This window comes from Camelus dromedarius, chromosome 16, assembly GCF_036321535.1.
Source record: "Camelus dromedarius isolate mCamDro1 chromosome 16, mCamDro1.pat, whole genome shotgun sequence".
NCBI lineage: Eukaryota > Metazoa > Chordata > Mammalia > Artiodactyla > Camelidae > Camelus > Camelus dromedarius.
Window position 1 is genome coordinate 39,293,454 of NC_087451.1, and position 16,643 is coordinate 39,310,096.

At 39.8% G+C, this 16,643-nt stretch overlaps 1 protein-coding gene across 2 annotated transcripts; it reads left to right on the top strand.

Moving 5' to 3' along the window:
- Positions 1 to 1,428: 1,428 nt before the first annotated feature.
- Positions 1,429 to 10,163, top strand: KPNA2 (karyopherin subunit alpha 2). 2 transcript variants are annotated; one of them, XM_064495656.1, is made up of 12 exons: positions 1,448 to 1,562; positions 2,635 to 2,794; positions 2,875 to 2,972; positions 3,125 to 3,262; positions 4,895 to 4,983; positions 5,826 to 6,094; positions 6,460 to 6,554; positions 6,651 to 6,914; positions 7,094 to 7,327; positions 7,569 to 7,751; positions 8,870 to 9,019; positions 9,815 to 10,163. In XM_064495656.1, the coding sequence occupies exons 2-12, from the start codon at positions 2,671 to 2,673 to the stop codon at positions 9,905 to 9,907; spliced, it is 1,737 nt and encodes a 578-aa protein (XP_064351726.1). In that variant the 5' UTR covers positions 1,448 to 1,562; positions 2,635 to 2,670; the 3' UTR covers positions 9,908 to 10,163. The 2 variants fall into 2 exon arrangements, with proteins under 2 accessions (XP_010982278.2, XP_064351726.1); XM_010983976.3 differs by lacking the exon at positions 2,635 to 2,794 and having other exon boundaries at positions 1,429 to 1,562.
- The last annotated feature ends 6,480 nt before the right edge of the window (positions 10,164 to 16,643 follow it).

Here is a 16,643-nt window from a genome sequence, read left to right on the forward strand (position 1 = left end):
TGTTGTTCAGAGCTTTCATGGTTTCTCTACAATTGTCTTCACATTTCTAAGACTCACATCTCTCAGTTCAGAAGAGCAGAGGCTGCTTTCCCACCTCCAATCATCAAACAAAAGACGTCGGCTTCCTGACTGGATGGATTTAAGGCACATGCCTGTCCCTGAACCATGCACAGCAGCCAAGAGAATGCCTTGCTGTGACTGGTTTAGAGGTGGATTCCTTCCACATTTTTGCATTTAGGGGGTACAGGATTATGCCCATTGGGTAGATGTGAGTAGAGTCAACTTCCTATGAGTCCCAACCTCCTATGACTCCCAGCTGCTACAAAATGAGTGAGGCTGGCAAAAATACCTGCAGGAAGGGACGAAGTTCATTGAATTCATTTATAGAAAAAAGTAAACCAATACAGCTTTTCTTAAAAATACCCTTTTCAGAATACAGAAAAATTACATTAAATAAACCCCCCCAAAACAACTCAAATTGGACCATAATCCTGATATTCTGATAATCATCATTTATGCCTTTAAAAAAAATACAAGAAAATGCCAACACTTTATTTGGAAATGTATAAGATATAGCATAGATCATTACTGGAACAATTGACAAAATTTGAACACGGGCCATATAATAAATAATCGCACCAAAGTTCAATTGTCTTGAATTTGATGATTGTGGTGTGGTTATATAACAGAATGTCCTTATTCTTACAAGATACATGCTGAAACATTTAGGGGTAAAGGGACATCATTTCTCAAACTTACTCTCAAATGGTTCAAAAAGTAGTATGTAAAAGCAATGTATCTATACACACAAGTAGAAATAGTAAACGTGGCAAAATGTTAACATTTGGAAAATATGGGTAAAGGTTTGCAGTTCTGTATTTGAAATTATTTAAAAATAAGACTGGAGAAATAGGCATAATAAGCCTTTTGTTACCATATATGTGCCTTCTATGTAGTCTTCTATGATGAAAGTTAAAAAAAAAAACAAAAAAAATGCAACACAATTACCCTCCCTTCCTTAAAGGCCAGAATCCCGTATCAAGTTTCTTCTGAGTCCTTTCAGGGATAAAGATGCATAGCAATACGTTTCTATATCAAAGTCTCTAAAGACAATCAACTGTGGGGAATCAACTGTGGTATTTGGTTAAAGCAGACGCCCAGCTACCGTTCAGAAGGAAACCCTGTGCAGAAAGGCCGAGGCTGCTGCCAAGGCGGGCTAGGAACTGACCCTTCGCGCTGCATGCCGGGACCTGGAGTCTTTCCATTCCGAACTGCAAGGCGCTCTGGGATCGCCCGGCCGCTCCCTCATCTCGCGATGATACCCTCTCTTCCCTGGGCCCTCTGACCCCCCCAACGTGTTTTTCAAATCCACCAATGGACGCACAGCGTAGGCTCGAACCAGCCAATCGGAATGCGGAGCCACCGGGAAATTTAAATCGCGCCGGCCGGCTGCACGAGCCACACCGTCTTCTGGCTGACCGTGGTGGACGTTTCGAGGGCAGCTCACCCGCAGCTTGTGCGCACCGCACTGCCTCCTGTGGAAGCCTGAGCCGGCTGTGGAGGTACGAACTCAGGCCGCAGCCCAGCCCGAGCGGTAACGGCTGGCCCGCAGGCCGCGCTCGGCTTGGGGGGGGGGGGCGCGGGAGGGGAGGCCCGGGGTACACGCCCGGCCGGCCTGGCTTTGGCTTCTCTAGTTGACAAGGCCTCGGGGGCGCCGTCCGTTGACGAGAAAGCTGTTTCGCGGTGCGAGGACTTGGGCTTTAGGGCCCGAGGCTCTGCAAACCTCAGCGATTGCTTTTGCGCGTCGCGGCCTGGAGATTCCGAGTGAGGCCTGAGAGCTAAAGCCCCGCGAGAGGGCCCGGCGCCTCTGGCCCCTCCTCCGCGCGTTCCCGCTGCTGCGTCCCCGAAATGGGGGGAAGGGACTGGAGACGGAGGTGGCAGTTGGAAGTGCTCTCTCTCAACTCGTAGGCCCTGGGTTGGCTGTCACAGTTTCTTTAAAGAACATAATGGAATTAAAGACAATCGTTTGTAAGGAGGACTTTTACTTTTGTCTTTTGGAGATGGCCCTTAAGTACCTGAGTCTTGAGTGAAGCACAACTAATGTCAGCCTACTTAAAGTGCATTCCCTGGAAATGAAAAGTGCGAGATGCCGAAGACGCAAAACTGCGTCCTGAGTTTTCGGTGTACAGAGGAGATTTTATGAAAGACTCCCTAATGTAATGTTGAATCAGATTTAAAATTTTTTTCCAACGTGGAGTCTATACCTGTTTTGGCCAAAGACAATAGAGCCTCCAGAGGGCCTGAATTTATTGCCCCTAGGACGTAGATTTTAACTGTAATCTCAGTTCCCGTACTCTGTCTTCAGTGAACTATTTATGGATTCAGTATAGGGCCTAGAGACGCTGTCCGATGTGGTAGTCACGCATGTGGCTAGTTTGAATTGAGTTAGGCTGTAAGCTTAAATTATAGGCAAGATTTCGCAGGATTAGTATAAAAAAATGTAAAAGATTTCAGTATTTTGGATACTAATACGTGCTGAAGTGAGACTATATAGGATGTGTTGGGCTAATAAAATACATTATTGAAATTGATTTTATTTGTTTCTTTCTGCTTTTTTAAAAATGTGGCTACTAGGAAATTTAAATTTAGGCAGTTTGTGTTACATTTCTGATGGACAGCACTGCTACAAGGAGGCTTAACCCTTCAGAGGGGCGAGGCCAGAAATCGCTTGGCCAAAACTATTTCATAATGCTGAAAACCGAAGTTCCTCCTCTGATACAGAAATGTGGATTCAGTATGTATGTGGTATTTCTATTACTGCTCATCTTGTTGCCAGTCAAAATGATAAAACAGACGTTTTTTTCTCTCCCTCAGCTTTCTCGCTTTGTCTCATAACCATGTCCACCAATGAGAATGCTAATTCACCAGCTGCCCGCCTTAACAGATTCAAGAACAAGGGAAAAGACAGTACAGTGAGTACCTTCTGTTGGTTTCCTATGGTATTGTTTTTAATGGGAAGATATTTGGGAAAGGACTAAAACTTTGAGGGAATTCGAAAAAATACTCTCAGGTTGGCAACAAAAACTGATATAATAGGTGAAATGATATGTTATCATTTCTCAAGGAAATGAGACGGCGCCGAATAGAAGTTAATGTGGAGCTGAGGAAAGCCAAGAAGGATGACCAGATGCTGAAAAGGAGAAATGTCAGCTCTTTTCCCGATGATGCTACTTCTCCACTGCAGGAAAACCGTAACAACCAGGTAGGGATATCTTAGTTGATGAATTACAGTAAACGAAGAAAATCAATTTGGGGCTTTTCTTAGAAATTTAAATAACATTCCTAGCTTTATGGTTTTAACTATTAGATATGAAGATCTTTTTTCTTTTTTTTTTTTTTCCTGGTCAATAATTCTGGTGGGTTGTCTTCTTTCCTGCCCACCCTTTGTAATCTACTGAAGCTGATTCCAAGGTTGTCTTTAGTTCTGATCTCCCTTTAAGTTTCCCTGTATTTCCAAACTGTCAGTACCTTGACCTGGCCATTCCAGTGTTTTCCAGTGTTAAGTGAAAGTTAGTATGTACAGAACCAAATTCTATCTTTTGTGTGTGTTTGTGGTATTCTTTTTTTTTTTTTTTTGTACTTGTCACCAGCTTTATTTAGGTCTTTTTCATCCTGAAATATTTTCAGTAGTCTCCTAATTTTATCTTTCCCTTCATTCTGATATATATTAATATGCCTAAAACTTTTCCTAAAATACTGCTTTAAGCATCTTAGAAACTTTGATGGTTTTAAATTCATATTCTTTGAAGATTTTTTTTTTTGTAAATTAGACTAATCTTAGATTTTCAAATTTATGGCTTTCATCTTTCAAAGATATTGGGCACTTTCCTGCTTTTTCCCCCACATTATGCTTTCCTTCAGTACTTTGCATTTTATTCTTTTTTTTTTTTTCATTGAATACCACTTTTTTTTTTTTTTTTCATGGAATACCACCTATGTGCTATTTCTAGAGTTTTATACTCAAATCCCATCCTCTCCTGTAGCACTCTTTGGTCAGCCTAGCAGGAAAAATGCTCCCTTCTCAAAATTACTACAGTGCCCCATTCTGCCCCAAAAATGGAGAGTAAATGCTGTATAACAAAATACATCCCCACCCTCTCCCATTGCCACACACTATTTATTATTGTTTCCTTGTCAAGTTGTAAGCTCCTAGGGAGAGACACTGTCTTGTTGAAGTAACTATAGCATGGTTCTCAAGCCTACTCTGATCACAACCTGTAATATTTATATCTGCAGCACTATTGTGAAAATGCATAGATAACAAACTTAGATATGAAAATTCCCAGCACATTTTCTCTTAACTCCATCTTTTTTTCCTTTTTTTTTTTTTTTAATTTTTAAATTTGTTTTTTGTTTTGGGGAGGAGGTAATTGGGTTTTTATTTATTTACTTACTTTTCATGGACATACTGGGGATTGAACCCAGGACCTTGTGTTTGCTAGGCATGTGCTCTACCACTGAGCTGTACCCTCCTCCCTCCATCTCTTTTTCTTTAAAAGCGTATCTGAATACAAGCGATTGAGACCAACGTAGGAATAACTTTCACACTGCTCTCATTTTTTAAAATTGTTCACAACCACTTTTTTTAGTGACAGAATGCTGGGATATTCCATTAGGTGAGACTCCATTGAATCATGACACCAAGTTTGAGAGCTGTTCTACATATTAAATAATGAACATTTAATTAACAGGCAAATTTAAATGTAGGGCTAAACTTTTAGTAACTGATTGTAAATTTAGAATCTATGTCTTCACATTGGCAAATAGCGGTTTTATTGTTTGTAGTTAATCTTAAAAATGATAATTTGCAAAATTAATTCCACTGTTTTTGTAGGGCACCGTAAATTGGTCTGTTGATGACATTGTCAAAGGTATAAATAGCAACAATCTGGAAAGCCAGCTCCAAGCTACTCAAGCTGCTAGGTAAGTCTTGTCTACTATAGCATGGATGAATGGGTGACCTAAAAAATAAATCTTTTTAGATGTGTTGTTGGGAAAGAGACCGGCAGGAGGTATGGGTAAAGTAAAGGTTAAGCCAAGCATAGGCCTATTTTCATTAGAATCTTCCCTTAGGAGTACCTAAATTTTCTATAATTGCCCCAGATTTCACCTACCTCCCAGTGATAATCACTGTTAACCTTTTGGTGTACTTTTTAAGAAAATTATAAAGTTTTTCTCAAAGTGACATTTCAGGTCAGTGTCAGGGAAAGAACTTATTTAGTAAGTGGAATTGGCACATTCATTTAGAACAGTCTCTCCATTTAGGAAATAAGCATATTTAGACTTCTGTCTCCCACTGTACACATATATTTGTGACATCCTTTATAGAAAGGATTAATACTTTCTGTAGCTTGACAGTGTGTGGAAAAGCAAATCCAAATGACAAGTCATCATGGAAAACATGTTTAGCCTCACTAGTAGTCAGAAAAATGCAAATTAAATTAACAATGAGACTGTAATGCCATCAGGATGTCAGGGTCTTTAAAAGGTTACAAGATCTTAAATTGACTATTGCAGGGATGCAGAGAGAAGGGTTCTACATTACAGCAATATTTCGGTTTTGGAAAAGTAGTTAAAAGACACCATGTGTGGTAGCAACCAGTCTCTTTAGGTCCTCTAAATTCCAGAATATCTTGGCATTTAGTGCTTTACTGTGAAAGACTGTCTAAAGTTGTAAACTCTTGAATTGCCTTTTAAATTATTTTTCATACAGACTTGTTTTGTAATCACCTTCAACTTTTGTTTCTCTTTTTGCTTACCCGTAGGAAACTGCTTTCTAGGGAAAAGCAGCCCCCCATAGACAACATAATCCGGGCTGGTTTGATTCCAAAATTTGTGTCCTTCTTGGGCAGAACTGATTGTAGTCCCATTCAGTTTGAATCTGCTTGGGCCCTCACTAACATTGCTTCCGGGACATCAGAACAGACCAAGGCGGTGGTAGATGGCGGTGCTATCCCAGCATTCATTTCTCTGTTGGCATCGCCCCATGCTCACATCAGTGAACAAGCTGTGTGGGCTCTAGGGAACATTGCAGGTACTTGGGTTTAAAATTCTTTTGACTGAATGTCTCTAATACTGAGGGTGAAAGAAATGCCTTGTCATAAGTAACAGTGATTTTTTTTTTTAAAGAAAGAAATGGAAATTTTTATTCGAGTGAAATTTGAAGCTTGTAACCCAGGAAGAGCATCTCAGAAAGCTCTGAGAACTGTTCCAATAGTGACTTCTGTGTTAGGTTTTGAACTTGCTTGCTTCCAGTGCTTATAAGGGGTGGAAGTAGCATCTAATTTATGAAGTTTCTGAGTGTTTTCTTTGCGTCAAGAAACTGGTGCTTCCAGTCACTGGAATTGATGGTGCTGGACAAGTAGTTGTGATTAACTTTGCCTTTTTTAATTTTTTAAGGTGATGGATCAGTGTTTCGAGACTTGGTTATCAAGTATGGTGCAGTTGACCCGCTGTTAGCTCTTCTTGCGGTTCCTGATATGTCATCTTTAGCAGTAAGTTACTTACCATAAGTCAAGTTACTCATTGATTCTGATTTTCCCCACCCCCTCAAAAAACAGAACTTCATTGCATTTTTCTTTTTCCCTCAGTGTGGTTACTTACGTAATCTTACCTGGACACTTTCAAACCTTTGTCGCAACAAAAATCCCGCACCCCCCTTGGATGCTGTTGAGCAGATTCTTCCTACTTTAGTTCGTCTCCTGCATCACGATGATCCGGAAGTATTAGCAGATACCTGCTGGGCCATTTCCTACCTTACTGATGGTCCAAATGAACGAATTGAAATGGTTGTGAAGACAGGGGTTGTACCCCAACTTGTGAAGCTTTTAGGAGCTTCTGAACTGCCAATTGTGGTAAGTTAACTTTCAGATGAGAAAATAAAATATAAGGAATGTACTCAGTTGCTAGTAATATTAACGTATTGCCTGTTTTAGGCCATAGTGAGCCTCTTGTCAGAACTTGTAGAGTATAGAGGTTTTGAGCAGTGCTGGGAAAGATAACTGCTGGCATCAAGATTTTTTTTCCTTTTCAGACTCCTGCGCTAAGAGCCATTGGAAATATTGTCACTGGGACAGATGAGCAGACTCAGGTTGTAATAGATGCGGGAGCACTTGCCATCTTTCCCAGTCTGCTGACAAACTCCAAAACTAATATTCAGAAGGAAGCTACGTGGACAATGTCAAACATCACGGCTGGCCGCCAGGACCAGATACAGCAAGTTGTAAATCATGGATTAGTCCCGTTCCTTGTTGGCGTTCTCTCTAAGGTAGTGAAGTCTTAGGACTTAATAAAAGGGTTGTTAGTGTTTACGGATGGGCATTTGGTAGAACTGTACTAATGCTGGGTTCTACTTAGAGTCCTTTGCTAAATAATAGTCAGTAGCCTCTTTTACTTAAGGTTGGATGGAACCAGTTGATAGTTATAGTCATTGTTTTTCTAAAAACAGTACTTTTAGAATCTTACTTTATGACCATTGTGAAATAAACCTGTTTACTTATGTTAACTAGGCAGACTTTAAGACGCAAAAGGAAGCTGTATGGGCTGTGACCAATTATACAAGCGGTGGAACAGTTGAACAGATCGTATACCTGGTTCATTGTGGCATAATAGAACCATTGATGAACCTCTTAACTGCAAAAGATACCAAGATTATTCTGGTTATTCTGGATGCCATTTCAAATATCTTTCAGGTGAGTTTTAACAAGGGGGCCTTTGTTTGAATTTGGACTCAATGATAGTTGGTTTACTATGTAGATGGGGGCAGTGTGCAGCTGAGTTTACTCAGTGGGCCACCGAATCAGAAAGCCAAACTCGTGATAAAAGATGTGACAAGGGATCAAAAGAGAGAGAAAGGAGATAGATGAAGTGCATGATGTGACCTGAGTTGAGGTCAGGTACACAAGTGGACATTATTCATACCTATTTATTTTGTCAAGAATCTTTAATTCCCCAATTTCATACTGAGTTTTGGTGAAATTTAATTTGAATGACCTAGTTAATTAAATTTTTCTTCTGATTACATTCCTGATGGATCCAAGCATGCTAGCACATGTCACAGTGTTTAATGATAGGTAGATCCTACTCAACAACCTAAAACTTCTGATTATGGACATTGTTAAATGTCAAAGTTGGATTTGGAATAATAATCCCTGGTGTATCCATCACTCACATAAATAATTTGTCAACACTTGGCCTCTTTCTCTACTCGCCTTTACCTAAAAGTTTATTTTGGAGCAAGTATAATAATTTTATCTGTAAATATTCATGTATCTTCTAAACATTGAGGACTTAAAATCCCATCACAGTGTCATTCTTATACGTTAATAGGTTCTTGATATCAGCAAATAATCCAGTCAGGGAAATTTGTTTTTACGCACCATCACCATAGGCCATTTTTAGCCTTGGACAGTGGTTTTCCACCTGGACTGCATATACCTTGGGATTATCTGGAGTGCTTGTACAAAATGGTGGTTTCCTGTTCCCATTACATACCAATTGAACTTGGATATAGTGTCATTTTTAAAGTTGCCCAGGTGATTTTGATGCACAGAAAAGATGGAGATGTATTCTAAGATCTCTGTGGCCGAAAGCTAGAGAAGTAGTTGCTAAAACAAGTACAGATACGATTCCCTTGAATTTTCAAAAAAGTGTAAAATGTAGATAAAAATGGAGATAGTTTATTCTCAACAAGGTTGTTGAAGGAACTGCCAGGTGTTTATTTCTGTCTGGTATATACTGATACTTAAACATAGACATTGTTCTCTTCTTAAAACAACATTCAGAAGGTAAACTTGAAATTTTTTTTTAGGCTGCTGAGAAATTAGGTGAAACTGAGAAACTTAGTATAATGATTGAAGAATGTGGAGGTTTGGACAAAATTGAAGCTCTACAAAACCATGAAAATGAGTCTGTGTACAAAGCTTCATTAAGTCTGATTGAGAAGTATTTCTCTGTAGAGGTGAGTAATGGTAATGTTAATAAGAACTTGGAAAGTACACATTTAAGGTCAAGCCCGTAAGATTTTTTCCTTACATTTTTTTTTAATGAACTGTGTATCCTTGTTAAATATAGCAAAAATATAGTGTAGAATATAATGTACATACTTGCTCTTCTGGTGTTTGGCTGGATGATAATACCATGTTTTTAACTTAAGATATTAAAAGTCACCAATTTACTTTCAAATGAATTGCCTTAGGAATCTTAGAATATCTTGAGAGTAAGTTTGTGTAGGAGTTGGAGAAGTGGACCAATCCTGTGAACATCCTCTGGTCTAGTGAGCAGTTTTCCTCTTGCCTCCTGAAAAGTGACAGGTTAAGAAAATCTGTTTTTCTGTTACTGAATTAGCATTTCTTAACCCATTCAGAACCTAACCGTCCCCTTTCAGACACTCATGAATTGGCAAGTTTCATCAGCCCTCCTTCCATTATTTCAGATATTGAAATGTGGTTCAGGAAGTATGCAAAAAGACCTTAAGAGAGAATACGTAGTATTGTGCTAAGTGAAATAAGTCAGAGTAAGACAAACACTGATTTCTGTAATGTGTGGAATGTTAAAATACACACAAGCTCATTGATAAAGAGAACAGATTTTTGGTTGCCAGAGGTGGAGGGATGGGAGAAATGGGTAAACTGTTTTTTTGTTTTTGTTTTTAGCTTAAATAAATTGAGGGGAAAAGAAAAAAAGAGTAAATAAAGATACCTAGAAATGTGCCATATTTGTGGGATTATATTGTTTTGTTTTTGAATACTTCCAGGAAGAGGAAGATCAAAATGTTGTGCCAGAAACTACCTCTGAAGTCTATACATTCCAAGTTCAGGATGGCACTGCTGGGACCTTTGACTTTTAGATTGTACAGCTGAGGCGTAAAGTTGTTTGTTGTGTACTGTGTTTGCTATAAGTTTGTCTTACTGTTTCTCTAATAAGAACTCTTTTTAAATGTGGTTTGTTACTGTAGCACTTTTTACAACAAAACTATACTTGAACAGTTCCAAACTGTATATACTGTATGAAGCTTCTCCTGTCAATGGGTTTCTAATTTCTGTGTGGAACTTCATATCTTGCAGTGTCCTGTAAATAAAGATTAAATTCCACCCTTTTCTTCACTTTACTGTGCCTATGTGTTGCTTTCTAATCTAATCTAATTAGCTCGTAAAGGTTGCTAATTAAGAGGAACTAAACTGAATCAGTGTGACTAACCAGGCCTGTGGTTCTGGTTGCAGACATTGCTTGATGTAAGGTTTGTCATGTCCTCAAGGATACAGGGTTGACAACTTCCTGCCTGCTTTTTTTGTTTTTGTTTGTTTGTTTTGTGGGGGTGGGTAATTAGGTTTACTTATTTATTATTATTTTTTTATTTAACGGAGGTACTGGGGATGGAACCCATGACCTCATGCATGCTAAACATGCATCTCCCCCCTTGCCCACTTCTGAGTTCTGGCTTTGCTCTAGGCTGCTTCCACTCTTGTTTGGTAATAATGGCCGTTGGCACTTTCAAACTTCCTATCTATTTTATACCAGTTAAAGAAATTTCAGAAGTTTTCACCAAAGAACAAGTAAAATTCCCATAAGCCAGTATCTGTAAGTCTTACTGGCAAGGGCGATGGGATAAAAATTTAATCATAAATTTCTCCTGGAGCTGCAAGTGGAATTCATTCCTCCCAAACTTCAAGGCTGAAAGTGGTTTCAAGGCAGCAGGTTGACATCACCTGGGAAAGTTTGCCCGGTAGTTCTGTTTAATTAGTAAGGGGTGGGGGGGACCAGAGTGTTGTATCTTTTAATTAACCCCCAAGTGCTCCATCTTTGCAGTTTGGGCTGTGAAAGCCACTACTCTGAGGAGTAGCTATGCTGTTAGAATAGGAAGTGGTGGGGAGCATGTTGGGTGTTAACTACAGTACCCCGCAAGTCTTAGGAAAAACGAAATGTGTCTGCAAAGTACTACTGTCAGTTTCTGCTTTTTGGACAAGTGGAAAAGTGATGAGCCAAGTCTCCACCACTGAAATCTGACCTCTGCCTGCCTTTTTTTCCCCACAGAAGGTAAAGCTTTGGTGGCAGAGGTGGAGATTTGGGGGGAAGATTCAAGTTGAAAGTGATTTATGACCTTTAAGAGCTACTGTGTTCAGTAAAACTAGATAGTTCTTGAAGTCAGTTGTATAGTGTAATGGATTTCCTTTTACCTTCTTTCAAAGGGTACAGAGGACATTCTCCCCCCAGTTCATTGATATATAATACATTTGCCATTTGCAGATAGCAGGCTCTTGGAAGTTCTCTCCACAAATAAGGCTTGTCTTGTTAACCTCCTGAAGCCAAGTTCCTCGTGGGGAACACAAAACCTGTTACAGATGTTTCTCCTAAGTGTTGGGCATCTTGTTTGGAGCCCTGGTCATTTTCTCAGCTTTCTCTGTATAAAGGCTTCATTCCATAAAGGGGAAGGAGGAGACAAGTAACCAGACTGCCGCTCTGCAGCCTGTCCTCCCTTCCCTGTTTACCTCTTGGCTCCACTCCCCTTTTCTCCACCTTTTCCCCAACACAAGTCCCTTGTTGGTTGCTGGATCCAAAAGTCTTTAACTTGGAAAGAGAATGTGGAAGTAAACCTGGAATCCTAGGTTTTTGCATTAAGGTAGGTAGAGATTTAATGGCTTTAAAGTAACTAGGGTAATACACACTGATGAAAGGATGTGGTCTGGATTTGTTAGTGTAAATGCATGACTCAGTGAAGTAATGGACCGAAGACAGCTGAATTCCAAAAATACATTCTCATATTTTGGATAAAATTTTTTGTTTTGGGTTTTTTTTTTTTGGTGGGTTTTGGTTTTGTTTTAGATAAAATTCTTAACATACTGGTTTCCTTGGAGTTAAAATCCAAACGAGAGGCTTGTTTGTTGTTACTGAACTTAACTTAAAATCTTAGATCTTTGAGAATGAATTTTTATTTTCAGCTTGATTTCATAAAGTTATGATAAAATGCTATATAGCCACCAACTCTTTCCTCTTTCACAGTAATAATGTTTAAACTGGTTTTATTAATGAGCTACATTATTTAGCTCCTAACGGTTTTGAGTCTCATCTAAGACTTTAATAATTTATTTCCCTATAACTTACTTTTGTATTAGTTTTATGAGTCAAATATCAAAACTGCTGACACTTTGCTTGTTGAAAAATCTTTAAAAAGTTATTAAAAGATCAAACATCAGTGTTAAACATTTCACAAAATATTGATTGTAAATCGTTACCTTGTAACTTGGCTTCAAATCCTATCAAGCTACTTGACTATTTTTAGAACAAGGAAGGAAATAAATATTCCATTTCTTAAGGTTGCTTGATTTTCCCCCCCTCATCCTCAACCTTTCTGTGGCTGTATCATCACTGAAAAAAATTCTAGATAAATTTCTTGTTACAGTAAATCCTCATTGTTAAATAGGATTTTTGCTTCAGCATTTGGCCCTGTAAATTGCTCTTTTTTGTTTTTTTTTTTTTTTGAGCTTCCCGGAATCAATTCAATTAAAGCCAAAATTATTCTCACTAAAGTGGCATGTTCCTTTCCATTCTAAATAGCAGTAGAAGCAGCATCTTCAGTGTTGTTTGTATGGGCAGTTAGAAACCTCGTGAGCTACAGGACCTCACTTTCAGAAAGCTGTTAAGGGAAGTGTAGCTGGCGGCTTCTTACCTCCCTCCACCCTTGCTGAAGCTTGCCAAAACCCAGCTGGCTGATTTTGGAAAGCCCTTGAAATATGTCATTAATGGTGCTTTCTTTTGAGATTCGGCTGTTGACCTAATTTGTGATTAACAAGACCTGGCCAAATCATGCAGTGGTGCTCCCCTCCCCCAAAGGAAAGCATTCGTGAAAAGTGTTTCAGCAACATCACTGATTTAAGTTTCATAACTCCAGCTAATAAAGATGATAAAAAACACTCAAGCTATCAAGTGGGGTTTTTTGAGGGCAGAAGAGCAATTTAATTTTGAGCATTTGTAAGTTAAATGGCATGTTGTTGGCATAGTTTGAAAGCATAATTCTGGTGTCTATAAATGCCCAGCTCCTCCTAAATATTTGGGACAGTTTCATAACACTGTGTAGGAGTTGCACACACCAAACCCTCTTAAATTGATCAGTTCATGCATTCCTCCCAGGTTTTTCACAATCAGAATGGTCTTTTCCTATCCTAGTTCTGGGAGGTGGTGCAGTAGAATGGACTAGTAGCCAGGAGTCAAATCAGCTTGAGTTTTCCAATACTGCCTCTACTGTATTTTTAGCAGGTGACTTTTGGTCTGTTAGAGGACCACAATCCCTGGTGTGACATAAGCACTCTACAGATACTAACTGCTATACAGTATTAATAGCCTAGACAAGTATTCCAGCCACAGGTCAGTTTATTCCTAAACATTTTAACAGCAAAGCTTTCTTTTAGTTCTTCCACAGACATCTATTTTGATATATTTTACCTCCTAGGCTAAGAGTATTATTACTCTCCTTTTTTTCCTTGTCAATCACAGATACTCATCATTTTGAGACACCATGTGGATTGCTTCTATCCTCAATGGTAGGATTCTACCCAAAGTTAGATGTTCTGTCAGCCGTTAGGCCTTTTACAGGCTTGCCAGAGCTTTCTGAACAGTGGAACTGGCCAAGGTCCACCAGTTTTTTCAGGGATGGCCTTTGCAGCTAAACCCAGTGAGGTCTCTGAGTTCTCTTCCTGTGCCCACCATTCCCCTTTCTCTTAATTCTATTGGACAGTTTATTTGGGGGCACCTCCTCATCTACCTTCTCACTGGCCATGAGAACAGCCCCATCCGAGCCAGCCAACTTGGTGAGGATTTGCTTGGAAGCTTGTCAGTATAGACAACAGATCAGCCTTTCCTTACAAGTGACATGAAGTTCCTCAAGTGAGCAAAACTTTCACCAAGAGACAGCAAAACAGCTATATTTTCTGCTCTTAAATGTCTAGAACTTGAGCAGGTTCAGGTAGAGATACTGGAAGCTTAGCCATAAAAACAAGGGAATTTGAGGAAGGATTGGATGAATCAGAAAACTGAATTAACTCAAAGTGAATGCAAAGTCAAAGTACAATATAAATACAGAAATATCAGAAGGCTGTTCTGATTGTAGCTACAAAAGATACTTTTTTTTTTTTTTTTTTTTTTTTTAGCAAAACTGTTGGACTATAGGAGAAATGTGGAAATACATGTAGAAATGAGACCTTTGTAGACTGGCTTAGACCAAAGTTTCAGGTGACCAGGGACTATCCCCACTCTCTGTTTTCTGCTCGTCCTTTCAACCAATGTCTCTGTCACTCTTGAGGAAACATTAGGTTAGTGAATACAAAAGTTACATCTTTTCTTTCTTTTTGGTAACTTAGTAAAATAACTTTTCCTAATTCCAGAAGTAATCCTTATTTTGGAAAATTTTAAAAACACAACACCACAAAGATTAAAATAGCCTAACATCCCACCATTGGATTGTATATTTTTTCATAAATGGAAATTCTTTTTTTGAAGTTATTTTTAATTTCATTAAAAATGAATACAAGAAAAAGAATTATAACCACAAGACATTTACTTAGTAGTTACACATACATGATTAAACATATTAATAGTACTGAATATTTTTATTGAGGTAGAGTTGATTTACAGTATTAGTTTCAGATGTACAACTAATTGCACAATAGTACTTCAAGATTTTTATAGATTGTACTCCATTTATAGTTATTATAAAGTATTGGCCACATTACCTGTGCTGTACAATGTATCCTTGTAGCTCATGTATGTTATACATAGTAGTTTGTATAGCTAGAAATTTTTCGTTAGAAAGTTCGGTTCTCAAAGGTGTAGCTGCCTTCAAAATACTACAAACTTGAGCTGTAGATCTTCGCAATTTATTTCCTACACATTTGAGGCGTGCCTTGTTTCTCAATGTCACCATCTGAGCCTGCTTCATGCAGTGGTTTAAGATCTCAGGCCGAGGCTTTAGCTGCAGTTTGACTGAAGGACTCAACTTGAACAGGAGTTTGAAATGCTGTCCCTGAAAGATGGCATTTGGTGGACATTCATTCCAAAAGCATGATGAAGCTCAGGAGGAATGCGGTGCCTTGGTCCCGGGAAAGAGAAGAGGGCAGGGGTTTGTATTTCTCTCTTTGGCCTGCAGTTCAGCTTCCCTGCAGGCCCCAGAGGGTGGGCGGTAACTGTACTGTTTGGCTCCCCAGCCTCCTGCCGACAGCCAGGCCTCTGAGAGGCAAATCGCACGCTTCCCAGGCCGCCGCCGCCTGGGAAATGGTTCCGAACTGTTACTGGGAAGCAGGGAACTTGCCTGGCCTTCACCAGCATAACCCGATCTGTCATTCTCTTTGGGAATTGGCTCTCTTTGCAGGCCTCCTTCTTTGCTTTGGGGATAACAACTGCCATCTCCCCCTGGTATTTCTGCTGTGGTAATTGTGCTTGCCCTTCTCCTAGGAGGCTGGGGGAATTTGCTAGCCAAAGTCACAGCTGGCTCCCAGATGGCTCTCCGCCCCATGACCCCACCAACAGCCCCACATAGACTGGCTTGGGAGGTTTAAACTTGGATGCCTGCGGACCCCCACCCTGAGAGATTTATGGGCTCAGGCCTTGGAGAGTGCAAATCTCTAGAGGTGGGTTGGGGCTGATCTGTTTCCTTTTGTTGCACGTTCTAGAATTCGGCCTGAAACAGAAAAGGTTGACCTCATTCTTACCCCACCCGGAGATTAAGTAAGGATAACTAGATAACTAGAAAGCTATTACTGACATTGCTAAATTACCTGGCAAAGAAAGTGTCTGTCTCTCTCTACACACACACACACACACACACACACAAAGAGAGTTATCTTCTAGGGTATGTTCTTTAGGACACTGAGTATGACATCAAAATGACCTAAGAAGATTGTCATCTCCAGTTCCCAGAATGAGAACATCCACCCCATTCAGGTGGAAATGAGCAACAGAGCCCAGTTTCTCCTTGCAAAGAAATTCTCCAGCGTCTATTTCCTGGAGATAATGCAGAGAATGCTAGCAGGTTTCTAACATACTTCAGCTGTTCAGGAAATGCTTTAAATAATTTCCTGCTCCAGAGAATAGGAGGAGGGCCAGAAAGTTGGAAAGTATTACTCTTTCTTTACGGTCTCAAATGTGCTTCCCAAGGACTCCTTCCCTATTCACACACACGCTCCTATGAGCTCTTTTCTGGCTCTCCCAGCCTTTTTAGGCGGGAATGTTCTTTTAAAGAGTATGGCGAGAATCCTAGTAACTTGGACTTCCCATAGCATCCTGGCCTGAGCTTCCTAAGGAACTTTACAAATATGAACTAATTAAGCTTGGAAAGCCCCATGAGAGCCCTCCCAGCCGTTGCTGAAATGCAGCCAGCTCTGAGGTGGACCAGCGGCTGTTTTTGCCCTGCACAGCAACACAATTCAAACAGTGGAGAGGAAAGGAAGCTGACAGCCTAATGCAATTGAAACTACAAGGAAGAAGCAAGCTAGGCGGCACATAATTAATTGCCTCCTTGATTTGCTTTTTGCTGCATTCAGTGCGCTTTGGATACTGGGGTTTAAATTGGGTCATTTAGACTTTTGAGTGAGCTT

What these genes read in the sequence shown, in the direction of transcription:
- KPNA2 (XM_064495656.1), top strand. Translation starts at nt 2,671, where the DNA reads ATGGACAGCACTGCTACAAGGAGGCTTAACCCTTCAGAGGGGCGAGGC. An exon ending in ACAAGGGAAAAGACAGTACA is followed by an intron (nt 2,973 to 3,124) that starts GTGAGTACCTTC and finishes TCATTTCTCAAG; the next exon opens with GAAATGAGACGGCGCCGAAT. An exon ending in CTTCTGAACTGCCAATTGTG is followed by an intron (nt 6,915 to 7,093) that starts GTAAGTTAACTT and finishes TTTCCTTTTCAG; the next exon opens with ACTCCTGCGCTAAGAGCCAT.